The 27,953-nt window shown below is 38.2% G+C and overlaps 1 protein-coding gene across 1 annotated transcript; it reads left to right on the top strand.

Annotated features, from left to right (window-relative positions):
• The first annotated feature begins 20 nt into the window (after window positions 1-20).
• Window positions 21-26,193, top strand: FERRY3 (FERRY endosomal RAB5 effector complex subunit 3). Its single transcript, XM_065416607.1, has 14 exons — window positions 21-79; window positions 277-471; window positions 750-895; window positions 1,710-1,891; window positions 5,069-5,168; window positions 5,252-5,373; window positions 6,929-7,035; window positions 7,775-7,972; window positions 10,311-10,439; window positions 13,441-13,515; window positions 15,746-15,948; window positions 21,898-21,955; window positions 23,842-23,909; window positions 25,532-26,193. Exons 2-14 carry the CDS (start codon window positions 294-296, stop codon window positions 25,622-25,624), a joined length of 1,659 nt encoding a protein of 552 aa, XP_065272679.1. The 5' UTR covers window positions 21-79; window positions 277-293; the 3' UTR covers window positions 25,625-26,193.
• Window positions 26,194-27,953: the final 1,760 nt, after the last annotated feature.

The following is a 27,953-nucleotide window of genomic DNA, read 5'->3' as shown; positions in this document are numbered from 1 at the left end:
GTTGGCATAATTACTCCACCTTGGCGAGAAGCAGAAGCTGCGTTGCTCGCCGGGAGACTTTTTCACACTCCTGAGCAATGTAAGTTATATCAGCTTAAGCTATAGTGTAGACCTGCCCTAAATATAGGCACCCATTTTTTTTAAAATGTTGGGTATTATGTCCCCTTCCCTGAATATTTTAATTATTGCCAAATCATGTTTTGTGTTTCTCTTTGTTAACAGTTGAAATATGTAAATATATAAAAGATACAACATGCTGTTTTGCTTATTATGCAGAAAATCAACCAAAGAAGATGAAGGCCAATAAAGGAAAAACCTGCACTAGAGAGAGAGAGTTTTTATATAAATTCAATGCTGGAAATCAGCGCTTAGTGCTTACAGTGCCTCTCAAATTTCCTGTGCAAGAGAATGCCAGTCACTTGCATGGACGTCTAATGCTCCTGCACAATTTACCGTGCTTCATAGAAAATGGTGAGAATTGGGTTTGTAAATGATCAGTATTATATGTATTAATGTGCTGTGACAGACTAAGCAAAATGATACTATTTCTAAAATGTTTTTAAAGGAATTTTTAATAATATTTAGCTGTTTTTATGGTTTGACTGCATATTAATATATGAGGAAGGAATGTGGTCAAGTAAACTTAGCAGTTTTAAGTACGTGTTCATGCAGTTGTTAGAAATTTCCTTTTATTTTAACTATTCAAAGTAAACTCTGGTTGATGACACATTCTTTTCTTATTACAATAGACTTAAAGCAATCTCTTAGTCAGTTCATAGAAGGAGAATCCATAAAAGATTATGATAAAGAAGCAGAGGCGGCCCTGGAAGCTGTGAAATCAGGAGAAGTGGACATGCACCAGCTGGCAAATGCTTGGGCTAAAGCTTATACAGAGGTGAGACAAAGTCTGAAATATGAATTTCCAGAGGTTTGCTACATGTGTAGTCTTTCGAAATGTATGTAGGCAGCATTAGAAATTACACTGAAATTCAGTTTTACTGGTCACCCCACGTGGTGATAATTTGGCTATTCAGATAAAATCTGAGGGCTCATTCTGCAAGTTCTTAATCATGTCTGTGGAACTATCCATGAAAGGACTACTTCAGTAAGAGTTTGCAGAAATGAGCCCTCAGGGTTCAACTCCCATTGAAGTCTATGGGGTTGAACAAATGTAAATGGGGGCAGAGTTTATCCTTATACTTTGCCTAAGACTTTTCCTATTGATACTGATGTGTTGGCCCCTTTTTTTACACAGATCAGTAGGAATTTTTGTTGGAGAGATCCAATTGGAAATGATTTAACTGATTTTTTTTTTAAAAAGTATTCTCGCAGGTAGATGATAAATCATTTTTATTCAAACTCAGTTTCAGGTAGAGAATCTTGTGTAGGGTTATCAGCTCATCCACATTTGGAGGTTGAGCAGCCCCTGTTCTATTATTTCCACCCTAATGTGCTGGGGGAGAGAATGGTTGTGATAGAAATTAAGGGGAAACAGAAGATGGAATGGGGAAATGGAGGAGAAAGAGAGAATTTCAAAGATAAAAGTAGATGGGGGAGAGAAGCCAAACTAGAAAAGGAAAATTTTAAATTTTGAACAGTGTACTTTGGCACAAAAATTAACTCTGTCATTTTAAGTGACTTTGGTTCTGTGTGCTTGTTTAAAAATTTCCATAGCATTCTTTAAAATATTTGACTTTATTACTTTCTAGACAACATTAGAACATGCAAGACCTGAAGAACCCAGCTGGGATGAAGATTTTGCAGATGTGTACCATGATCTGATACACTCTCCAGCTTCTGAAACTCTGTTAAACCTGGAACACAATTATTTTGTTAGTATCTCAGAATTAATAAGTGAAAGAGACGTGGAACTGAAAAAATTACGAGAAAGGTATTTTTAAAATGTCTCATTAAACCTGATGTTTTCTATATGACTCTGTTACAAGCTCTGTAAATGAACAGTTAGCAATATAAGGCTTATTTTAGCTTTTTCCTTCTTTAAAAAGAGTACAGGTCAGTTAAAATACAAAAATGTAACTGCATGTAATAATTGTTTCAAATTTGAGTCTAATCAAAAGCTAGAAAATGTAAAAGCTAAGATAATCTGAATCACATTAATATGTTCAAGTTCCACATACATTGTGGAATATATATATATTTTTAAGTACATCAGAATTAGGAAGCCTGCCAAACAATCAGTGGGGCCACCGGATGCTAAAGGATCACTCAAGGAAGACAAGGCTATTGCAGAAAAGCTAAATGAATTCTTTGCGTTGGTCTTCACTGCAGAGGATGTGAGGGAGATTCCCACACCTGAGCCATTCTTTTTAGGTGACAAATCTGAGGAACTGTCCAAGATTGAGGTTGACACTAGCGGAGGTTTTGGAACAAATTGATAAATTAAACAGTAGTCAGTCACCGGGACCAGATGGTATTCATCCAAGTGATCTGAAGTAACTCAAATATGAAATTGCAGAACTACTAACTGGTATGTAACCTATTGTCAAATAAGCTTCTATACCAAATGACTGGAGGATAGCTGATGTGACACCAATTTTTTAAAAAGGCTCCAGAGGTGATCCTGGTAATTACAGCCCATAAGACTGCAGTACCAGGGAAATTAGTTGAAAGTAAAATATAGTAAAGAACAGAATTATCAGACACAGAAATGAACGTGATATGTTGGGGAAGAGTCAGCATGGCTTTTTTAAAGGGTAATCTTGCCTCACCAATATATTGGAATTCTTTGAGGGGCTCAGCAAAAGGTGGGCAAGGGTGATCCAGTGGATATAGTATATTTGGACTTTCAGAAAGCCTTTGACAAGGTCCCTCACCCTTTTAAGCAAAGTAAGCAGTCATGGGATAAGAGGGAAGGTCCTCTCATGGATCAGTAACTGGTTAAAAGACGGGAAAGAAAGGGTAGGAACAAATGGTCAGTTTTCACAGTGGAGACAGGTAAATAGTAGTGGTGTCCCCCAGGGATCTGTATTGAGACCAGTGCTGTTCAACATATTTATAAATGAACTGGAAAAAGGGATAAACAGGGAGGTGGCAAAGTTTGCAGACAATACAAAATTACTCAGGATAGTTAAGTCCAAAGCAGACTGAGAAGAGTTCTCTGTTCTGTTCATTCCCTCTGAAGTATCTGGCACTGACTACTGTCAGAAGATGGGATACTGGGCTAGGTGGACCGTTGGTCTGATCCAATATGGCCATCACTATGTTCTTGTTGTATTTTTAAAAGGAATGTAGTATATAGACAATGCAACATTTATTTATTTAGAGTCTAGAAAACACAAAAAGGCCCCTATACAAAAGGTCCAGTACCTTTTAACATGCCTTAAGTAATGCAAACCAACAACTTCCTCACATCAAAAGAGGGAGAAAAGACCTCCACTCCAGCCAATGATTATAGCTTATAATACATATTATTGGAACATTGGATTCTAGATAACTGATAGACTGTTGAAAAGCTGCAAAAAACCTCTTTATCCACTAGGGAAAGTATATGCAATGCTTTCCTCTTTAGAGCAGAAATAAAAGCTTAAGCTGAAACATTAATACACAGAAAAATATATAACAGTATAAAATATTAGTTAAAAAGGGACAGTTGTCAAGCGTCATTGTATTAACACCAAAGTGTCCCAATTACATAGTTTGTTGAGTAGCAAGTGAAGGTAAATGTCTCAAAACCTCAACTTTCTGATATTATGCCCACATTATACAGTGCATGCATACCTATTTAGTTTTTTCTCCCAGTATGAAGTTACTTTATTCATGACCGTTATGGGGACATTAAATTGCTACAATATGGGTATAGTATGAGGTTCTGACTACTAGTGAATTATTTTCTCCGTGAATCACATGTATGTATAAGCAGAAACAGAGCACATGGAAATAACTCCACATTCTATCTTGCAGAGCTTTGCTATGGCATAACTGTGTATTAACTTCAGTGGAATTTATTTTCATGTACTTTGCATGACCATGAATCTTCATATGTAAGGGACTATTGAAGTTACACCAATTGAATGTAGGCATTATATATTCTATTTACACATGACCTGATTCGAAAACCCTGTCCCTAGGTTTTAAATAGCTGTTTTGTGCAAGGTATTGCTGCCAGTTCTGTGCTATGTTGAGCTGATCTTTCCTTCGAGAAAAGTGTGCCTGCAAAAGAAACGATGAGGCAAGTGACAAAAGAGGATTAAGGAAAGGAAAGGAGAGTTTAGCTGAGCTGGCTTAGATTGGTGTTTATGTGATACTGAATCTTTCTTACTTTGAACGTAGCTCACACTGGAAGTTAGTTCAATATAAAATGATTTGGTAGTCTCAGTCCAGTTTCTGGTGGTTAGGTATCCACATCACAGAAACACTACCAGTTGATAATCTCACAGGACTGAACGGGTTCAGAAATTAAACTATCCTTTCAACACAACAGATACTCCCTCCAACTCAGAATTGGGAGAAGCCTGTCCTGCTCTGTTTCTGTAAAAAGGATTTTAGTATCCAGGTTGCTTAATTTAACACGCTTCACCTGCTTTATTTTTTTAAAGGGAAAAAGATTAAAATAAACTGTATTTAAACTATTTTCAACAAACAAAACAATGACATCCTTCTGATATGCTGAGATTTGAAAAGTTGCTACTGCACATGTGGAAATTTACTTTTTAAAAAATGGTTGGTGTTATTGATCCTCAAACAGTGTGTAAAAAGTTCACTCTTAAAAGGAGTCAACCAATAGCATTTATGTAATGCTAACAAACCATCCTACACATGGTTTGTTAGCACTGGATAAAAAGTTGCATAAAAATCTGCTTGCTTTACACAGATATTCCCAGTGAAGTCCCTTGCACTACTTATGTGAATAAGTTGGGTGGGTTTGGCTCTGGATTTCTGATTTTTTGCCTTCAAGCTTAATTTTATATTTAAACCTACCTTGAGAATGAAAATGTTGATGATGTAATTCACAGCTATAAGTAGCTAAACTTTCAACATTGGCAGAGACATCCAGAAAGTTTACTTAATGTAACTATGCATTGGTCTAAATGATTGGCTTCTGATTTAGACAAGGAGCAGAAATGGATAAGGTGATGCAAGAACTAGGAAAGACGCTAACAGATCAAGATGTAAATGCGTTGGCTGCTCAGCATTTTGAATCCCAACAGGTAAATTAAGTTCAGTGAATTGGAATAAATCATGCAAAGAATTGTCTTAAAAATGAATTGGTTGGAATGATGTCTACTTTTAGGTTTTGGAGAATAAATGGACCAGTGAACTAAAACAGTCCACCGCCATCCAAAAACAGGAGTATCAGGAATGGGTGATAAAACTTCATCAAGATCTAAAAAATCCCAACAACAGCTCAATCAGGTATTTATCTCTGCTGTAAAGTTCTCTTTTAAATATTCTTTCTGTTCAACTACAGTAATTTACAGGACTCGCTTTTTAGTAATTGTTCTCTAATAGTCATTTAAATTGAAAATATATATTGAAAGGCTGAGAGCCACTGAAAATAGAACCATCACATGTTCTTTTATAGAAGAGAGAAAATATATAACACTCTGCATGGGCTTAAATTATGTCTTTAAGTTGTGTCTTCCTACTTTACCTTACTATTTAAAATGTATATTTCTAATATAATGTTCCAGAATGCATTCTGAGGTCATTTATGGATGGTTTTTTATAGGTGTAAGCTGGTGTAGCTCCAGAGTTGTCAGTATATACTAGCTGAGTTTCTGACCCTTGTTTCTGATTTTCAGAGTACCAAGGGCTGTAGGTCCTTAGCACATCTGAAAATCATACACAAAGGCTCAAGTCAGGTGGTACCCAAAAATGGAGCTACGCCAACTTAGGCCCCAGTTCTGCAAATGCTTGTGGATGGAGTAGTCCTGTTGAGTTTAATAGAACTACTCACAAGAGTTCATAGGATTGAGATCTTTACTAACAGTTACAAAAGTTGGAGTCTTAATTTTTTTAATTAAAGCTTTAATTAGGCAGAAACAGATGGGGCACCTGGAAAGTGCTAATACAGCATGCCATCTCTTACTGTTTCAGCTGCACCCAGTTGTGAGAGGAGACTGAAAAGTGTTTAATGATTAACTTTAATTGATTTGGAAGATGCTGTTTACACAGTGGAGAGAATAAAAATTAAATCTCAGTTTTTAAAAATAATACAGTATTATTCAACTTGATACTCATTACTTTTTTATTTTTCCTTTTTGTGACATTTATGTCTTAGTCGTCTTTTAATGTTGCAGAAACAAACATGCTTTATTTATTTGTGCATGAGCTGCACTAAGCATGTTGACAACACTGTTTTCTGGAAACAGTGTTTGTCTTCTGCCGGGGAATCCAGCAAGGGGAGCTTGTGTTCTTAATGTACCACAAAAGAAATCGAGACTTTCATATCATTCATTATGAGCAAACAGTGGTGGATTTTTTTCTTTTTTTAAAGGAGTGTTTAAAAGCTTTCCTACCAGATTGTAACGATTTAAAAGTAGGTCTAATTTGAAGCTCACATTCCTTTGATATTCCATTTTAAAACATCCACAAATGGATTTTTATAAAATCCAGCAACTGCAGAATGATTTACTGGATGCTCTCAACAGCTAGGTTAAGAGGGGAAATCCAATATTTTTTTTATCTTAAAACTCCCCTCTTTATAGTGGAATCTGTGACTTCTGCTCAGTTTAGGATAGAGCTGGGATTTGGAATCTCTCTGGGCCATACCGCTGTATTTTAATTATAAGGCTGCAGCAATCTGCTCTGTTTCGTGCAAATTATATGCAGCCTTTTGGCTTCCACAGATCAGTTGGGCAAAACTTGTATGTCCCTAACACAAAACAAAACAAATTTCTGCCTTTGAAAAGAAGAACATTAATGATAAACCTACTAGAGCTTTTAAATGTATTTTAATGGATTTCAGTGAGGAAATTAAGGTTCAACCCAGTCAGCTGAGAGAATCTGTAGAAGGAAATGGAAGAATTTATGAAGAGCAGAGACAGTTAGAAGAAAGTTTTACTATTCATTTGGGTAAGTATAATAACATGATCCCATAGATAACTGAGCACTGAATTCTCAAGAAGCCATTAAGCTGAAGTATAATTATACAGAATCATACTTAGAACTGAGAATAAGTGACAAAGTATTAATATAATACCTAGAATAAGGCATCTTGATCTGTTGTATTTAAACAATAGCCTTGCCAAGTAGCTAACTGAAAAACTCTTTCCAGGGAAAATTTCAGGATACAGATAAAATGTTGTTTTTTTACCTAGAGCCTGATTCAGCGTCTGTTGAAGTCAGTGACAAAAGTTAAGAGTTGGATTGAACTCCAAAAAAGAATTTCCAAACATTAAATATTTAAAATGAACAGTGTAAATTTGTTTATGCAGTTGTATTTTTTTAATATTTGACATGTGCTGACAACCTACATATTTCTTCCTCTGTCTCATGGTGGAGGATGGGACTTGTTTAGAGGCCTAGATTTACCTGCCTCTATCATACACACATGGTCTTATCAGACCCTTTAGTCTTGTAAATTGCTACTATCCGTTGTATAAAATCTTGACACCTTTATAGATGCTAAATGCACTCATTACCCTCATTTGATTATTTGTTGTGTATCTCCATTCTAAGTTTTGGTCACACACATACACAATGCATATTTGAGCATTAAAGGGTTGATAGCAATGAATATTCTAGTTTGTTATTTAGTAATATATCTGAAGTTGTTTGTATTTAGCGCTCTTTGGGTTTGCTTTCTACACAGGAGCCCAGTTGAAAACTATGCATAATTTGAGATTATTGAGAGCTGATATACTGGACTTCTGTAAACACAAACGCAATCACCGAAGTGGAGTAAAGCTTCACAGACTTCAAACTGCATTGTCACTCTATTCAACTTCTCTTTGTGGCCTGGTTTTATTGGTAGACAACCGAATCAGTTCATACAGTGGCATCAAAAGAGGTAAGTCATCTAATTCAGTGCATTGTTGAAGCGAACACCAAAGTTACCCTTGCAGTCTTTACTTTTGCTCCCTATCCCTTCTCAAAAAGAAGCAATTCCTATAAAACTTGATTTTACCACAAGTCCTCCATTTCTTTCTTTATCTGACAGATCTCAAATCTTGTAGCTGAATTTGCTTCATCTTATCTCTGTCCTCCAACATACTACTAAAATAGTCTTAAGTGTCTGGATCCCTCTCTCACTTGCCCATTCTGGAACTTGCTTAATAATAATAATAATTAATAGTATTTCCAGAGTGTGCTGCACTGCCTATATCTTTACAAAGATAAAGGTTTTCACAGTTGGGTGCCTAAAGCTAGGCTTTAAAATCCATATTTAGGCATCTAAAATAAATAGGCCTGAGTTTCAGAAGTGTTGAGCACTGCAGATTTGAGTGGAAGTCAGTGAAAGTTGTATGTGCTTTCTGCTCCAGAAAACGGAACTGGTAGCAGTTGTGAGAGCACTCCTTTTAAATAGCTAGACTTGTATAAATGGTTAGCCACTGTGGGCAAGGCAACTGAAATTTTATTTGCCCCAGTTCCAATCTTGGCCACATCGGGATTCTCTGAACCGCATTACAGACCTCTCCCAGCTTCCTCCTGAAATTCAGTACAAAAATGTTTACATTTCAAATGTTTGTTTTGGCCAGAGCCACTGTTACTGGTTGGGTCTCCTGTCCCTGACATCTTGTTGTATCCTTTCCTTAAAAAATACTTCCAGTGAGAAGTAAAGTATTCCAAGAGAATAAAAACAGAGTAGCAGAAGAAACTGCAGCATGATATAATTGCCATTACTACTATTTCTAGGCTGCTTCAGATCCTAAAAGTATGTTTTATACTCACAATAATTATTTTTTACTTATTTCAGTTTATCAAAACAGACAAAAAGCTGCTTGTCCTAATCCCTAGATGTCCTTGACAATTATTTAGAAGTCATAATAAACAAAGATTTAAAAAGGCAGCAACTTCTATCATATATAGCAGCAACTAATTAGACCTTAGAGCTAAGGGGGGAAAATGTCTTCTGCCTAAAAACTACTTCTTAAGAAACATTCCCAAAAGCCCTCTTAAGATTAACCTGGTCACATACCATGGAGGTCAACAAGGTATATAAAAATGCTTACTACCTAACTTTTCAATCATTAGCTTCCTTATTTAGCGAATAATAGCAAAAGCACCGTGTGCACTCTACACATTTTGAAGGTATTTTCCCATTCAGTTTGTTTTTAATAACAAATAAAAACCTGAACCTGGTGACTTTTATTTAGAGAGGGACTGGAGGAAAATTCTTAGGCCCCGATCCTGCAACATAAATCTACAAGTGGACTGTAGAGCCACAATGAAGATAATGGGGCTCCATAGGTGCACAGCAATCTGCCCATGCAGTAAGCGTTGTGGGATCAGGGCCGTGTTATTTGTTCAGGGTTGACAGTGTGCTCAGTACAGTAGAAGAAAGAAAGTCTTATAACTTACTTTGATAGTCTCGCTTATTTAGCCCCCGTGTTGCAGATATTTTAGAACTATCCATGTGAAGCATGTGTATATTCTAGCCTGCAAAGATTTCTAAATCCTTATGTTTGCTCATGGGAGTAGTCCCATTGAAACAAGTGGAACTGTGTGTGTGTGTGTGTGTAACCTAGCAAAATGGGGTCTTGATCTTAGTTGGAGCCTTTATGCACCTCTGAAATACTATTAATTTTGAACCAAAATTGCACTTTGATCTAAGGAGATGCATACTGTTGTTCACAGAGAGGATAAGGAGTCTGCCACCAGCTGGGGCACTCTTCTGTAGTTGTAAGGTCTGTGTGTTTGGTGTTGGAGAACTAGGGTTCTGATTCTGGCTTCCTAGATACGTTGTGTGAGAAATTTATCTATTAATTCATTTTGTCTGCAGCACATAACTTTTTACACTAGTAGTCATACCAGTTGTTGGTAACTAACACTCTGACACATTTCACTAAAATATTTATGGTAGGTACCAACAAAAGAGGTTACAGCATTCAAATTTATATGTCTTACAAAATAAGAGAGAAAACTAATTTATGCACACAGTATTTGTTTGGTTCAGGCATGGTCTTTTAGGTTACTTGGTATGTAATATCAGTCTTCGAAGATTTTCCTTTTTAAATAATCCATTTATTTAAAAAATGTTCTAGCTCTCTTGTAAATTGTTTGAATTTAAAGTGGAGCACAGTAGATACATTTGCTATTCTCACTAGCTTGCTGGAGTACTAGCACAAAATTATATAATATTCGCAGACAAAAGCCGCAACTTGTGTTTTAAACTTACTTTCTTTTAGATTTTGCAACAGTTTGCCAAGAATGCACAGATTTCCATTTTCCTGGGATTCAAGAGCAGCTTGAAATTGTGCAGCAGGTTGTACTTTATGCTAGAGCACAACGCAGCAGTAAGTCAAAAAGACAGCATGGTCAGTGTCAATCAGAATTATTTTTCTTGAAATAGAACATCCCTGTGACTAAATGCTTTGTGTGTGTCTGTATGGGCAAGTTACTTAACCTCTCTGTACCTCAGTTTCCCTCTATGTAGAATGGGGATGTACCTCCATAAAGCACTTTGGGATTGGGTGGGGGGGGGAGAGATGAGTGATATATAAATACACAGTAGTTTATTAGATCGTTTCTGTCTCTTGAAGCATAAATGGTCTGCCAAACTATGATTGTCTGAAACGAACGTACAAAATTTGCAATCAAAGTAAGCTAGAGAGCTCAGAGAAGACAGAAACATTAGGGATTTCTGTGGTTTCCAATATAAGTTACTTTTACTTTGCTTCATAGCAGTAATTCAGCCAGCTCTCTTTTTAATTTGTCTTTTTAAAGGTTCATATGTAGGCAGAAAAACATTCATCTGTTAGATACTTTCTCTTCTTTTCACTTAAATCTTTAGAGATCTCCGAAAGACAGGATCCAATATCTGTTATGTAGTAGGCAAAGAGTAATTGTCTTCTTTGATATTGTTTACTCTATCTTGCACTGAATTAGTTTTAGATGCTTTGGTCCTGGTGTGGAGAAAGCTATCTGGCACAATTTTATAACTTTTACCAGTCCCTCTGTTAATGCCTGGAGCAACATTAGTATTATCCCTTTCCAAGCTACTGATGAGCAGAGATCAAGGATTCAAATGTGCACTTTAATATAGTGCACATTGCCATATATCCTTAGCTTCTACACTCATGCATGTGTATCCTGTAACGATTGTAACATCTTTGTGTGTCCTGTCAAAAGGTAGGCTCAAGCCCTAAAAGAAAATACTGTAAGAAAAGCTAATAGTTATGACATTTTCACAAACTCTGTATAGCCGGAGTCAAATTTTTAAAAGAAAAAAGATAGAGGTACTCTTTCAGTGTCCTCCCACAAAAGAAGCTGCCTGCTTGAGAGGCCACTCGTGATAGATTGAGCAGATAATCAAAATATGATTGTGTATGTCCTCTAGGCTTGTTTACCTCTCAGTGGTGTTCAAATATACAGATAGGTTCTCCTGGATGCCTTGGCTCCATCTTATTTTTCTCCCCTCCAATCAAGTGGCTGTATCTCCACATTCATGAGGCCAAAATGAGATGTTAGTTATACTTGAAATACACCAGCAACTGAATTAATGCCCTGTGTGATGAATGGGGAAATTCACCCCTCTTAGAGCTATTGTTCCAGTCTGTCTGTAAACTTGGGCACACAATGCGGCATTGGTTAACAGAAAAGACTTAATTTAAAAAAAAAACTTGAGATTCTGGTGCACAAAGTGGCAGCTTGGGAAAGGTTCTGGCATGCCGTACCTTCTCCCGCTCTCTGATTTAAGCCTGCCTATAGCAATGGACAAATTTTAGTCTGATTTATTTTTTTTATTTTCTGTCTAAAGATTTAGAAATTTCAATAATGTGGAGGGAGTTACGATTTTTTCCTTCACAACCATTGGGTAGTAAAGAAGAGAATATCCTAACTAACATGAGGACCAGGGGGGAAGTGCATCATTCACCCCTCTACCTTGTATTTACAAGCGGCTAAGAGATTGCACAAAATGACAGGAAGTCTTCAACCACATGCTGTTGAGGCAGTACTCATACTTTTGTTTTCATGCAAAGAAGTACTTATGTGGTTTTTAAGTGGGTCAGTAACGTGAGTAGGCTCACAAAAGTATATAGAGAAACTATTTTCCTTTAGGAACCAGCATGTTGTAGTAGACAGTCTTATGAAAATAGTTTTCAGTAATTTTTTTACTTCCGGTTTTATGTAAACATCTCCATAATTTTCCTTGATACAAAGTAGTACTGGTAATTCATTTCATGTAGTAAATCATTGTTGTTTTCTTATTTTTACACTCCTTTTACATTCTTTTTGTATAAAATGAATGGTAAATTGTTGGTTATATGTTAATGGGCTTCCATAAAAATTTATGTTCCTGTTTGCAAATAAAAAAAAATCAAGTTACTGCTCTCCTCTTGTCTGTAAGACTCTAATGTGACTTTAGAGCAGGGATTGGCAACCTTTGGCACACGGCCCACCAGGGTAAGTCCTCTGGCGGGCCGGGCTGGTTTGTTTACCTGCTGTGTCCGCAGGTTCTGCCAATCGCAGCTCCCACTGGCTGCGGTTCGCCGCTCCAGGCCAATGGGGGCTGCGGGAAGTGGCGCGGGCCGAGGGATGTGCTGGCCGCTGCTTCCCGCTGCCCCCATTGGCCTGGAGCGGTGAACCGCAGCCAGTGGGAGCCGCGATCGGCTGAACCTGTGGACGTGGCAGGTAAACAAACTAGCTTACCCTGGCGGGCCACGTGCCACAGGTTGCTGATCCCTGCTTTAGAGAATTAAGACCATAAAAATAAATGAGAATTAGGAGACAAAGGGGGGAGAGGGCAGCTTTAAGAAAGAAAAGCAGTGGTTCTCAACCTGTTTACCATATTGGGCCACATATGCAGCTCTATGTGTTATGTGGGCCACATCCACACAGTATGCATACTACCTGTATGGCCCTGAGGATGTTACATGGGCCTCAGCTGTGTGCTGATTAGGCCGCAGGTGGGCCGTGAGTTGAGAACCACTGGCCTAGAGTGACTATATATTTATGCGTCCCCAACATGATAGTATCTGAGTGCCTTGCAAGTACAGTGAAATAACAATCTTTCTTCCTTCCAAGTCTGTTCATAGCATTCTGTTTCTATTATATTTTGAGTGCATTTGGTTTTCGGAGCACGCCTAAATAAAGGACTGCTGTGTGAAAGTGAAGTCAAAGAGATGATTTTGCAATTCGGACCTGATCCAAAGCCTACTAAAGTCCATTAAAAGACTTGCATTAATTTCAGAGGGCTTTGGATCAGCTCCTAAATTCTTAAAATGTGATGAGTGAAAATATTTAATGTCAGTTTACCAAGGCTAATGTAATAGCTTATATACAATATACAGTATTTAATGGTTACATTACATACAGATTCAGTAAACAGAAATGGTGGAAATGAAGATAAGTCCAAGAACATTGAACGAAACCAATCAAATATTTTGCCTGGTGAGTACTATTATGAGGATTTGTATTTTTTTTTTTTTTTAAAGCAGACTGTGCTTTATAGATACATATTTTTCTAGTTCTAAATTCAGAGCACAAATTTGAAACTAAACACAGCTTGCCCTGAATAAGAGAGGAGGGGTGTTCTTGTGGTTAAGGCACGGGTCTGGATGTCAGGACATCTGGTTTCTATTCCCAGCTTTGCCACTGACTTGCCATGTGACTTTGGGAAAGTCACTTAACCAGTCTGTGCCTAAGATTTGTTTTGCTAATAAAAAACAACCCACCTTACAATATTTGAAGGAGTATTGAAATATTTTCAGAAAACAATTGTCTTTTAAAATAGTTGATTCTAGTCACTATTGCTGTGATCCAGCAAAGCACTTAAGCATGTGCTTAACTTTAAGCAAATGAGTAGTCCCACTAAAGTCAGTGGGACTACTCATACACTTAAAATTAAGCATATTCTTAAATGCTTTATTTAACCAGGGACTTCAGGAGGAAATCTCTCATTGCTTCTCTGTATGTGTTGTCCCATTAGTAAGAAAAGTTTATGTAGAAATGATTTGAACATCTACACACAATTTGTGCACTATTTAGAAACAGCTTTAGTTAAATCAGGGTAATTCCTAATGTGGACACTTTTTAAAATCACTCAATTAAATTAGTTTAGTTTAATTACAAGCCAACTTAAGCTAAAAGACATTCAAACTGATGTGAAGATGTCCACGCTGGGGGTGTGGTGGTTGCACTGATTTCACTAAAGCTGTTTCTAAACCAGGGCAGTTAAATGAATGTACAAACTGCATGTAGACCAGCCCTATAGGGAGAATAACATTTCTCCCTTGTTTTGCGTAAGCAGTGTTGAAATTAGCCTACCAGAACCAAAGGGCCCAACTCAGAACTTGGTTTCCCTTGCCACCTCCCATCACAAGTATTCTTTCCTTTTGCCTCCTTTACTTTGTCTGCGGTTTTTTTTGTTTTGTTTTTTGTTTTTTTGTTTTTGCTGCACACACCTCCTTTCCTTTCTATTGACCCTTTTACCTTTATAATTTATAATTCTCTTGTATTCCAGTTCATTCACATATCTTTCCTTCGGCCACTTCTACCACCAGTCACACAAAATACAAACATTTTTAGAAGAGTAGTGTTAAGTTCTCCCCTCTTTTCTCTCTCCACTTTCCAACTGGCTTGTTAGCCGCTTTTACAATGCCTACAATATCCTTAATTTCAAAAATATTTTGTTCATGAAAATCCGCATCCTACTGATGCTGTTTCTATATCCCATCTTTATAATTAGGTCCCAATCCTGCAACGAGATTCACGCAGGTGACCCCCCCCGAGATTTCCCTCTTGACTTCAATAGGGCTATACCCAAGTGGATCTGTTTGTTGGATTAGCATCTTAATTTGTGGTGGCTGTCCCCAAAATTTCCTCACACCTTTATCTCTGTTACTTTGGGCTAATATCAGATCCAAGACTCCATTGCCCTTCATTGCTTCCTCCACTTTGGGGATTAAAACTGTGTTCCACCAAGTCTAAAAATACCTTTTGACAAATAGTTTTTAGGCACTTTTTAAACAAACCCCCATTACTAAACCTTCTTTTTAATTTTGATGCTCTCTGATAACCCGCTTCATCTTCCTGTACATTCCTGTTAGATAACCCACTATCCTTTCCCACAGGCTTTTTGTAGCCTTTATTTTAACCCATCCATTTTGGGTATTTCCGCCTCCCACATCTGTCTGCACTTCACTGCTTGCGTATATGTTTTCACTGTTACACCTCCTCTTTATTTTTTTTTCTCTACTGACGTCTTCTACCACATATAGATCATATCTGTCTATATTGGCACTGTCGTGCCTTATTACACCAGATCTCTGATGCCAACTAAATACAGTGGAAAAGCATGGAAATAAGTCTTGGGTCAATGTGAACAGGGGATGGGTGTCACTGTTCCGCAGGTTTTTACATCTGTTAGTGTCTTTTCTTATTTATAGCTACTGATCTAGGTTAGATGGGCACATTTTGCCTTGTGTCTTTAAAATAGCAGTAAGGAAGTACAGCAATTGATTTAATTTGATAAAGGAGCATTACACACCACATTGGATTCAGACCATTGGTATTAAAACATGTCATTCCCAGCATGCTTTGATGTTTATTATATATGTTTGTATTTAGTATAGGTTACTAGCATGATAGAGATTACATTGTCTCTTTCATTATTTTGCAGGAGAATTTTACATCACACGCCATTCAAATCTTTCTGAAATTCATGTTGCTTTTCATCTGTGTGTGGATGATAATGTAAGGTCTGGTAACATTACTGCTCGGGATCCTGCGATCATGGGCCTCAGAAATATTCTCAAAGTTTGCTGTACACATGATATTACTACAATTAGCATCCCTCTTCTATTGGTACACGATATGTCAGAGGTAAGTAAAAGCAAACAAAAAAAAACCCCAACAAAACCACCGAGTAATCTAACCTCTATATTTGCACTCAGAAAAGTAGCATATTCCTACATTTGTTGGTCTAATTGAGAAAGCTCTACAGTAGCTGTGCCATACTCCCAGTTTTCATTGATGCTGGTTGAAAAAGAGTGGAGATGAGAAATTTAGAGCGTACTAGCACTGTTTAGCTCTGTGTTCTATTTATTATTTGTAGATAGTACAGGATGGTCTCAGTCTTTATATTAAAAGAAAAAGGGGGGGGGGAGGAAAAAACAACCTAACTTAAAACGCCACTTTTAGCATTGCATATTCCTTCTTCAGAAACTAATCAATCTGACCCTAGTCCTGCAAAGGAATCACCAGTAGGGATCCTGACTTAAATGGCACTCCACACAGACATAGGGTCTGCACAGATTCTTTTGTAGGATCAAGACCTATTATTGTAAAAGATGTAATTGTGCAAAAGTTAGGAAACTCTCAGTTAATGTTGTGCATAATTATATACTTCAACCTAAAAGTTTAGAACTAGATAATTAACTCTCTTAAAAATGAAATCTTATCTCTGATATAAACCTTTTTTCAGGCTGCAAACCTGAGTTGATCTATGCAGGCATAAGTCTATTCATGGAGATTGGTTATCAGAACTTGAGTCTTAGGTTTTAATTAGGGAGGGAGAACATCAGTTGATTCCTGTGATATATTTTGTGGATTTTCTTCAACCTTTAGTTCAGTTTTATTTTCAGTTGCATCATTTAAAAAAAAAAATCCCCGTCCTTGTACTCTAAGGGCAGGTCTACACTATAGCCCAAGTCGATATACAGACGCTCCCTGGGTTACACAAACCCAACTTACACAAATCCGCACTTACGGAAAAAGTTCCGTAAGCTTTTTTTTTTCTTGCGTAATTGTCGGGTAAACATTCCCGTCTTACACAAAATTCGACACTTGCATAAGTCAGGGAGCATCTGTAACTTACGTCACTCAGGGGTGTGAAAAATCACACACACATACCCCAAGCGACGCAAGTTTTCACGGTTCACACCGGCGCTATGTCAGTGGGAGACACTCTCCCTCCAACATAGCTTCTGCTTCTCGCCGAGGTGTAGTAATTATGCTGATGGCAGATCGCTCTCCTGTTGGCATAGCATGTCTTCACCAGATGTGCTTCAGCAGTGCATCTGCATCGGTGCAGCTGTGCCAATTTAGCACTGTAGTGTAGACTTGCTCCTCGTTTTCTGATGGGATCCTAGTTAAAAGACATGTTCTAATGTGTGAAACTGAAGAATAGAATGAACACCTAGCTCTTTAGATTCTTAAATGCTAATTTCTTTTATCTCCCTTTTTGTATTGGTTTTCTGGTTTAAGCATTTGCAGAATAAACATTATGACCAGCATAGTATGTGTAGATTTAGGCAAAACTATATATTCATCCTTGATATACTTTGTGAATTGAATTGGAACTGTTGGTAACAAACAAATTACTGCAGCTGGCTGACCTAATTTAAAACATACAACTTTTGTAATACATTTGACAGGGGGAAATGAACCATATCAGATTTCTGAAAGCTAATCTGAACTTGGTGCCTTTGGAAACCTTGTTTTCTAAAGTTGTGTTTACCACCTACGCAAAAAAATTTTTTTTGTAAAGTGGTTAACCAGGAGCACAGCTGCAGAGATGTTGAGATGTTTCATTGTGACAGGCATTCATCAGGAGCTTTCTTTGTTGTTCTGCAAAAAAAAAAAAAAAAAAGCCCTTTTATAGATGGATTTTTATAATTTAGCAACTGCATGGAGTTTATTCACCTGAATGAAGGGTGACTTCTCTTTTACTGTGATTGGGACTTCATATAAAGTGAATGTCACAAAAAAAAGTTGCTTTTCCTGTTTCACTTGTGCCTAATGATCCTGGTCCATAACTGGGGCCCCTTGGTGATATGGCAGTGCAAATAACTGTAATAATAATACTGCTGGTTTTTTTAAAAAGTACACTCTGTAGACTTCAATGCATGCAAACCCGGTTCTGTCCTGTGTGCTGCATAACCTGAGGTAACTTCATGCTATTTCCTAATGGACGGGTGTTTACATTTCATCACTGAAAACACCACAACTGGCAGTCTGAGCAGATGGGCTGAACTCCTCTCAGACAGGATCCCCTCTCTTCCCCCCTCAGCTCAGAGCTGTTGCTTTGTTCCTCAGGTGTTGTGGCTACCATGGATAGAGAGAGGAGGAATATTTTGTGGCCTCTGTTGCCTGTATTACTGTTCTATAGAAAAGCAGAACATTTCTCAGGGGTGTCAGTCAGGCACCTTTTGTGACTATTACAGGGATGCAGAACATTTTCTGAAAAGTCCAAAAAGTAGAAATGGAGATTTTACAACCTGTAGCATAAACTGGCTGTTGGTATAATTTTTGCAGATTATTTTGGGTATGTGCCCTTGTACCACTATAAACAATTCCACTCCTCATTTCCATTAGATATATCTATTATATGAGACAGCTACCAAATTCGCATTTAGTCAGAGTATAACTATTGTAGCCCGGTCCTTACTAAGGCAAATATATAGAAATTAATTGGACTTTTGCCTGACTGAGAACTGCTTAGAGACTTCAGGACTTGACTCTCTATTTTTAGCCCTTGTAGAGCCTGATGCTGTAAAAACTTAAGCACCTGTGTGACATTCCCCAGGGTACAATTGGAACTGATGGCCAACTGTGTCCCCTCAGTTCTCCAACCTGGGGTCCCTTTTACATTGCAACCACTCCTGGCCTTGTTCACACACAGCCTCTCTAGCATGTAAATTACTCCCAGATGAGTTATGAGTGCTCTTAGCCAGCCACTCCTGAATGTGAGTGTCAGAGTGACACCAGCAAACTCCCAGGCCCCGACTTGCCCCTAGAAATGTGTGTGGTGTACAGCCCAGTACCCTTCTGGATAACACAAGCTCATAGAAAGTCAGTCATTTTGTTAATAGAAAATAACATGCACAAACCTTATCTCAAATGGAGCTTCCCAAACACTTCAATCGAAACACATACTGGTTTAAACAAAACAATAAAACAGGTTTGTTAACTACAGAAAGATAGATCAAGTGATTACAAGTAATAAGGTATAAAAGTTAGAATTGGTTACAAAGAAATAAAAGCTAAAACACAAACTAATACCTAACTTATCAAGCAAAGTGAATTCAAAGCAAAGATTTCTCTCATCACGTGCTTTATCGCTGTTACTGGCTGAACTCCTTTCAGACAGGATTCCCCCCCTCAGCCATGCCGTCGCCACCGCACAGCGCAGAGCACCGGGGTCCGAGTGAGCTGCGGCTGCGGGGAAGGGGGACCAGCGGGGGAGGGGCCGGGGGTAGCCTCCCGGGCCAGGAGCTCAGGGGCCGGGCAGGAGGATCGCACGGGCCGTAGTTTGCCCACCTCTGTCCTAGACAATGGCCCTCCTAACAAATCAAGCTCTTTTTTTGATAGATTTTAGAGGGCAAGACAGGGATGAGATCATGGTTACTGACTGCAGACCATAGCTCCCTGAACACTTCTTGTACCTCACTAGAGTGATACTAATCAAAACTCAACCCAGAATGATAGTATCTTTTTTACCCCATACACTGGCACATAGGACCCTGCCCATCTGGTCTGAGTAGCCTTATGAACCTTAGTGGAATACTCTACATGTAAAAAATAACCTGATAGCATAGTGAAATCATGAGTATATCACTTTTAAAGATGACACAGTAATGATTCAGGTTCTAATTCATATTTGAGTTTTTGTGGGTTTAATTCATTGGCGTTCTGTGTTCAATCTGTTATTTCCGTGAGTGTCCCCAACACTTAACATCTGTACTCCTCTGACACTGTCCAAGAACTGGTGTCATATCCTGCTTCTTCGGTAGGTCCTTTTAAGGTATCAAATGTTTTTTGACCTTACTGACTGCAAAACTACTGCTAATTTGCCTTCAGGGCAACAGGACCTTTCTTTTTAGACACTGGTTTTTAAACTAGGCCAAAACAGGGATCAAAACCACCAACAAACGCCTACCTTACATGTGACAGACAGCCTGTGTAGGCAGATAAATTACAATGAAGACCCAGTATTTCTTCCGGAAAGCTTGAAAAAATATATATTCTGTTGTCCAGCATTGTGCTATCTGATTCATTCGTTGCGTAATCTAAGGGCAAAGCAAACAGATGCTAAGGATTTGCATCATGAGAAAATTGTTTTTAAATGTTACCATTTTACGATGTTGGTTCTACCGCCACTCTCTAGATTTTTTTTAACGATCCACTGTATCTAGTGTAGGTGGGAACTGTGGCTTACAGCAACCCTCTGAGGCAGCATATAGGGTGAACTGTATTTGTGTTACCAAATGATCAGAAGTTTGATACTTTTAAAATAAGGCTGATTTCCCCCCCCCGCTGTAGAGATGCTCTTTATGTGGTGTTTGACAATCTGTCATTTACACTGTGCAGATTTAGAACCATTTGCTGGTTTTATGGAATACAAAAGTGCTTAAACTGGAAATTTGGAAGGGTATGTAGAGTGGCAAGTCCATGTTTATATGCACAGTTCTGTTCATACTGGGAGGTGCTTATCTTTTGAAGTTCCAGAGTATGAATCATAGGAATGATTCTTTTTAAATAAGGTTAATAAAATTGACATTTATATATCTGCCACTGATGGATTACAAGTGAGATAAAAATAGTATTTTCCATTTTTTGGCTTAGATTCCAAGGAATGTCCGAAATTCATGTAGAGACGCTCCCCGGGTTACGCAAACCCAACTCACGCAAACCCGCACTTATGGAAAAAGTTCCGTAAGCTAGAAACAGTTGGGTTTTTGGGGTTTTTTTTTTTTTTTTTTTGCGTAATTGTCGGGTATATGTTCCCGACTTAGGCAAAATTCAAGTTACGCCAGGCATTCCGGAACGGAATGCTTGCGTAAGTTGGGGAGCATCTGTAATGTTCCCCAGTGTTTAAACTTTTATCTAGATCTCAAATTTATTTGACAAGTCCCTATTAGCCAGGCCTCTTGGAAAACGTTATAGGCGCAGGGTACCATACCTAATCTTGGTATTTAACAGAAGCTTCAAATTCCCTCTCCATCTCTTCTTGTATCTGTATCACTTGAATTTTTGAATTTATTTTGTGATATAAATCCAACCCCAACACAAGACCTATCTGCCCAAGGCATTTTTAGTATGCCAGTGGCCATAGTATGAGGGTCATAGCTAGAGGTCCTCAAAAGGAATACCAACAAATTCAGTGTCTGCAGTTAGGCTGTTAAACACATCCTTACTCTAGCAATCCAAAGTATGGATCTGACCATATAAGCAATTTAATTGTACCTAATACCTGAAAGCTGAGATTTTCAAAGCCGCTTATGGTAATAGTGCATGTGAATGTTCTTGAGACAAATGGGAGCTGTTCATCAATATCCCCCTTTGAAAATCTCAGCTTAAAAATGTATATTGCACTGTTCACAGAGTAGCCTGTCTCAGCACTGTAAATAACTCAGTAGCTGAGTTTTTGTGGTAATCCATAACAATAAACATTTCCAGAATGCATTGGAAAACTAAGTGTTCTTTGTCTATGATATTATTTGAAAAGAATGAAGCAGATCAATAAACATTAGCAAATGTGGTCTATGGCCTGAGACATTCGAGAGACCTCCGCTTAAGAAGAGAACTTTCTGCTTTCTGGTAGAGAAAATTGTGTTCAGCAAATGAGCAGGTTTGGAAGGTCATAACGCTAGAGACTGTAAAGACAATTTGGGAGTAATAAAGTCATTGGAATAAGATAAACACGAAAATATTAAAGACCTGATAGAAAAAACATTGTCTTGCAACGCTATTGTCTTGAGCCACTTGTTGATACTTTTGTTATATTTTTATTAACTTAAACCAATTTTTAATTAGATTTTCTTTTTTAAGGAAATGACTATACCATGGTGCTTAAAGAGGGCAGAGCTTGTGTTTAAATGTGTCAAAGGTTAGTGCATGCTTCACCTATTATTCTGTGTCACATTCACTGTCAGCAGAAATCACTTAAAATTACATGTCGCAAAAGAGATGAAAAATGTGAGGAATTCAAAATAGAGCGTCAGAAGTAATTTTGTATCTGTTGGCACAACTTTCCCATTAATGTGTATGTTTTCTATATTCTTTCCTGTTTAAAAAGTGATGAACACATGATACTGTATTAGAACAGAGGGGAAAAAAGTAATATTAACACACACTTGTCATATGAGGACTTGTCTATACTTGAGCGCGACAGCTGCACCACTGTAAGCGCTTCAGTGTAGACACTATCTATGCCGACGGGAGGGATTCTCCCATTGGCGTCAGTAATCCACCTTCCCTGAGAGGTGGTAGCAAGATGGACAGGAGAATTCTTCTGTCCACCTAGAGCTATCTACACAGAGGGTTAGGTTGGTATAGATCTGTCTCTCAAAGGTGTGGATTTTTCATACCCCTGAGAGATGTTCGCTATATGCCTGTAAATTCCTAGTGTAGACCAGGTCTAAGTCCTTGTCTACACTACAAGGGGAAGATCGATCTAAGTTATGCAACTTGGGCTATGTGAATAACGTAGCTGAAGTCGACGTACTTAGATCTACTTACCGCGGGTTCCACACTACGCGATGTCGACTGGAGATGCTCTCCCGTCGACTCCCCTTGCGCTTCTCGTTCAGGTGGAGTACAGAAATTGACGGGAGAGCGATCTGACCTGCTACATCGATCGTCATACGTCGAACCCCCGGTAAGTGTAGACAAGGACTAAGTCTAGAAGACAAAGATGAAAAAAGACACATTACATCATCAAGACATCTATCTGCCAGTGCAGAATTGTTCCTTCACAGTATATTTTCCAGTATCTCATTCAGTTGACATTTTAAATGACCCACACAATGGAGCGTCTACTAATTTTTTTGGAGATTATTTCAGAGGTGAATGAGCAGGAATTTTCCTGATATTTAGCCTCAGTTTTTTCCCTTTTTTTATTTATCTATTATTGTTTATTACTACTGGTTGTACTCCGGTGCCCTACGTTTAAATAATTCCTCTCCATCTTTGCTGTTCAAACCCTTCAAATATTAGTTGAATGTTATGCCCCCTACACTAGAAGTTAGCCAGTTTCTTCTTAGTGGGGGCCAGTAGGTGGGGGCCAAATGCTCATTCACAATTATACTACATCCCTATGTCAGCACCATAGAAAAATACTATTAGGAAAGTGTTTAACATATTTTTGTCAGCAGTATGGTATTGTGGACTTATACTGGTCCATGGTCCATATTTTGGGAACCCCTGTCCTATAAACACCATGTCAGCAGCTAGCCAATCTACATGTTTTGCTCTTTCTTCACAAATCAGTTCCTCATGATAATTTTTATTGCCCTTCTCCAAACTGCATCCAGTCTGTCAATCTATTTCTGGTATTAGAGTGCCCAGAACTGAATTCAATATTCCAGGTGTGCTCACACCAGAGTTCTATAGAAAGCATAGCTAGTTGTTGAAAGCAAGCTGTCAAAATAATACAGATCCAGAAAGTATCTTCTGATGCCTACTGCAGCTCCATGTTGACCAGCACCAGATTGTGCAGTTTGCTCAAGCGCTGGAACTTCACACCCTTCAAGACTAGAATGGTGTTCTTCATAGTGGATCATCAGGATCTCCACGCTGACCAGAGATTTGAACCAGCAGGTTGGCCAGGCTAGTGAAAACTAAGGGGCCAGAGGTGCTGATCCGGTTTATGCAGCTCCACCAGGTTGCTGAAATCATAATTATATATGTAAATGTATACCACACTCTGATAAGTGTCATTAAAAGGAAAACCTAATGCATATAGTATGTAAATATGTGAATGTTGTCTTTTAGGCTTCATGATGGAAATGGCTTCATGGGATGGAGGAATTTCTCGGACCGTACAATTTCTGGTACCGCAGGTAGGTTAAATTGAGAAATTAACTCCTGGTATGGCCTAGAAGGAGACAAAAATAGAACAGGGCTCTGGGTGCTGATAAATCTGGGTTCTGTTCCCTGCTATGCCTTAGCCTTTCTATATAATCTTAACCTCTCTCTGCTTTAGTTCTCTCATCTATAAATTGGGAATAATACATGCTTTAGAGGTGTTGTGACACTTAATGTTTGAACCACTTTTTGCCAGCCACAGATAGAAGGCATTATAGGATGTATCATTATTATCTCTGTTTAATAACAGACACATCAGATAACTGGAGTCAGAATTCACAGTGTTTTAGAGGATACATATTTATCATTAATATAAAGATATGACTTTACTGCTAGTTTCTTTGGAAAGTATGGAGTGTAAGCTTAAATGACTTTATTTTAAGCTTTCAGTTGGTCTTCTCCAGCATCTTTGAAAGTTAGTGTGGCAAGAGCCCAATCATGCTTCCACTGAATCAGGCCCCAAAAGACGTGCACTAGAACTACAAAGTTGTTTGTTAATAACTACCAAATTGTTTGAATTCTGGATGATCTTCAGAAGCAGGAAGTCATCCAAAAGTTGTGATCAGTGCTAAGTTTTGTTCATTTGCTCTGGTCCTTAAAGTTGTATACATTTCAAAGTTAACTGGAAGGAAGTATTATTTGGAAGCATATTCATAAGTTTAAAAAATTTCTTGTCAACACAAAGTTATGAGCCTCTAGGCAGTGAGAATCAAGAGTAGACTACTCGCAAAATCAGATCTAATTTTGGAATTCAGAGAGTGAGACACCAATCTGAAATCATGAAAAGGACTATGCTAGATCTACTTAAGAGAAAGTTAGTGACTGGAGGAAGAAATCCTCTTTAAATAGATAATTTTACTAATGTAAATACAGGGTAATATTCGCAAGTAGGTTTTGTCGTATTAATGACTAGAATTAGGTTATAGCTATGACCATATTTTGTTCGCAATATTGTGGAAATTACGAATACTGCAATATTAGGCTTCCACCACAATTTTGTTTTTAATTAGCGTATTTTGCACAGATCACAATTTTGCATGCATTTTGAGCATGCAATTAGTTCTGCACTAACGTTTAGTACCTGTAAAATGTAAAAGGCTAATGTGGCTGGTCTTGATTTCTATAGCCATTGTGTTAAGACTTAATTTCCTGAATTTTATGCTGTACTGGTCACTTAAAAAAATAAAATAAAAAAAAAAGTAATATAGTTGAAGCAAAATGTCTGGTTACAAAAAAATTAGCAGGCATAACATAATACTTGTGTTTATTATTCCAGCAATTTTTTCTTAAGCAAATAGGTCTACTCTAGCTTTTCCAAATTACTGCTATTAACAAAGGTCCATTATTACTTTTCTGCGATTTTCCATCTCTTGTCCTCAACTCATGTGCATTTATTTGAAGATCATCCCATGATTCAAGTAGGGCCCTAGTCATAGCATGAGTGGCTGGAAACTTCATCTGGATGGTAGATGTGCTGCTATAAGACTCCAATACCGAGTAAAGTACTGGAGGAGAGAGGAGAATATAGAGAGAATGGTTTGACTCATCCAAATTATAGCAAACAAATCAATGCTTTTTGTTGTCTTCATTTTTACAGACTATATCTGAGGAAATGTTTTATCAGCTGAGTAATATGCTCCCCCAGATCTTTCGAGTGTCCTCTACGCTGACTCTGACATCTAAGCACTAACCCCTCTGAAGTAATAAGATGCATGTCACTGGAAGAGATGAGAGTATTGGTTTAAATACCAGAATTTCTCCTCTGTATTTTTCCCAAAATTGACTGTTTATTTGGAAGTTAAATTTTATTACAAGTTGCAAACAAAATAATGTATATCCATTTAAAAGTTCATAAAATCAGTGTTCTGTCTTGATGTATTTGCCAAAAAAATCAAATACAGTCAGTCTTTCAGCAAGATATTAATGTGAAATATTTCACCTTTTTACACATATCCTGTACTGTAAATGTTTGAGTGTGACCTAAAATGTGTGTATTTAAATGTTATCTATAGAAACATAGTAATTTTCAAACCTAAGCATTTACAGTAGCAGGAATAGATATCTATACATTTTTGGAAACATTCTTGTTTTCTGAATTTGCCCAGTGCAATTTAGAAGAGCATGAATTATGTCAGGCAAGCCTTCTTAGAATAACTTAAATAATCTGGAAACATTGTAAAAACAACTGTAATAAGGTCACCCTGACCATGAGAATAAAATTGACACCCCCTCCCATAACAGTTACAAAATGAAAGGTAAAATAAAATGAAAAATAACCACTAACTTCTTGTATTGTGCAAATCATTCAGTAGATAATATACTCTTGTGACAGTGATTATGGGTTTCAAGTTTTGTTAAAAAACAGAGTATAGTAATTTCCATTTTCACAATGGTTTTTTTTTTTTTTCTTTTTCATGTCCTGGTATTTTTAGTGTAGCATCTTTTGTTTAGTAAGAAGATTTGGCATTGGTGGGACTTCCACATAGGCAATTCAGTAATAGTATCAGAGCTATTTTTGTGCATTGTACAGAAAAGTAGGCAGGATTAATTTAATATTAAATTTGAATCTTTATATTCAGAGTAGAAGATATCCGGGATCTGACATGGATCACAAAAGTACAAAAAAACCAAAAATCTTTTGCTAAGGGCCATCTTTGAAGGCAAAAAATTAATATCACAAAAATTGAAACCCATTGCTGTATATTGCAGCTTGTTATATTGACTCTACAGATCTTGCTAACTTCAGAGGTTTGGCTTTGCCTGATAAATGTGAAGAACATAAAGGTCTCTTTTTCGGGGAAGTCAGGCCTGGATGCACAAAAGGAGTTAAGCATTGTGATGTTGACAGCACAGTACCTAATTTTTAGGTGCCTACAAAATCAATAGAGAGTCCTGTGGCACCTTATAGACTAACAGATGTATTGGAGCATAAGGCACTCTCACTGAAGGACTATCTGGCTATGTGGACTCTCTACTCAGACCCTACGCCACCAGCACTCCCAGCTCTCTCCGTGACACCACTGATTTCCTGAGAAAACTACAATGCATTGGTGATCTTCCAGAAAACACCATCCTAGCCACCATGGATGTGGAGGCTCTCTACACAAACATCCCACACACAGACGGAATACAGGCTGTCAGGAAAAGTATCCCTGATGATGCCACAGCACAACTGTTGCTGAGCTCTGACTTTATCCTCACGCACAATTATTTCAAATTTGGTGACAATATATACCTCCAGACCAGTGGCACCGCTATGGGCACCCGCATGGCCCCACAATATGCCAACTTTTTTATGGCTGACCTGGAACAACGCTTCCTCAGCTCTCGTCCACTCACGCCCCTTCTCTACCTACGCTACATTGATGGCATCTTCATCATCTGGACCCATGGGAAGGAGACTCTGGAAGAATTCCACCACGATTTCAACAGCTTCCACCCCACCATCAACCTCAGCCTGGACCAATCTACACGGGAGGTCCACTTCCTAGACACCACACTACAAATAAGTGACGGTCACGTTAACACCACCCTATACCGAAAACCCACCGACCACTATGCCTACCTTCATGCCTCCAGCTTCCATCCCGGACACACCACACGATCCATCATCTACAGCCGAGCACTGAGGTACAACCACATTTGCTCCAACCCCTCAGACAGAGACCAACACCTACAAGATCTTCACCAAGCATTCTCAAAACTACGATATCCGCACAAGGAAATAAGGAAACAAATCAACAGAGCCAGATGTGTACCCAGAAGCTTCCTGCTGCAAGACAAGCCCAAGAAAGAAACCAACAGAACTCCACTGGCCATCACCTACAGTCCTCAGCTTAAACCTCTCAAACGCATCATCAGTGATCTACAGCCCATCCTGGACAATGATCCCTCGCTTTCACAGACCTTGGGAGGCAGGCCAGTCCTCGCCCACAGACAACCCGCCAACATTAAGCATATTCTCACCAGCAACCACACACCACACCATAGCAACTCTAACTCAGGAACCAGTCCATGCA

This window comes from Emys orbicularis, chromosome 1, assembly GCF_028017835.1.
Source record: "Emys orbicularis isolate rEmyOrb1 chromosome 1, rEmyOrb1.hap1, whole genome shotgun sequence".
Taxonomy (NCBI): domain Eukaryota; kingdom Metazoa; phylum Chordata; order Testudines; family Emydidae; genus Emys; species Emys orbicularis.
The sequence above is the reverse complement of the archived record's forward strand: the minus strand, read 5'-3'. Positions and strand labels throughout refer to the sequence as shown.

Excerpts from the sequence above, each read along its gene's own strand:
- FERRY3 (XM_065416607.1), top strand. The coding sequence starts at position 294 with ATGAAGGCCAATAAAGGAAAAACCTGCACTAGAGAGAGAGAGTTTTTA. Across the intron at positions 7,973-10,310 it reads ATACAGTGGCATCAAAAGAG|ATTTTGCAACAGTTTGCCAA; the intron begins GTAAGTCATCTA and ends ACTTTCTTTTAG. Across the intron at positions 23,910-25,531 it reads TACAATTTCTGGTACCGCAG|ACTATATCTGAGGAAATGTT; the intron begins GTAGGTTAAATT and ends TCATTTTTACAG.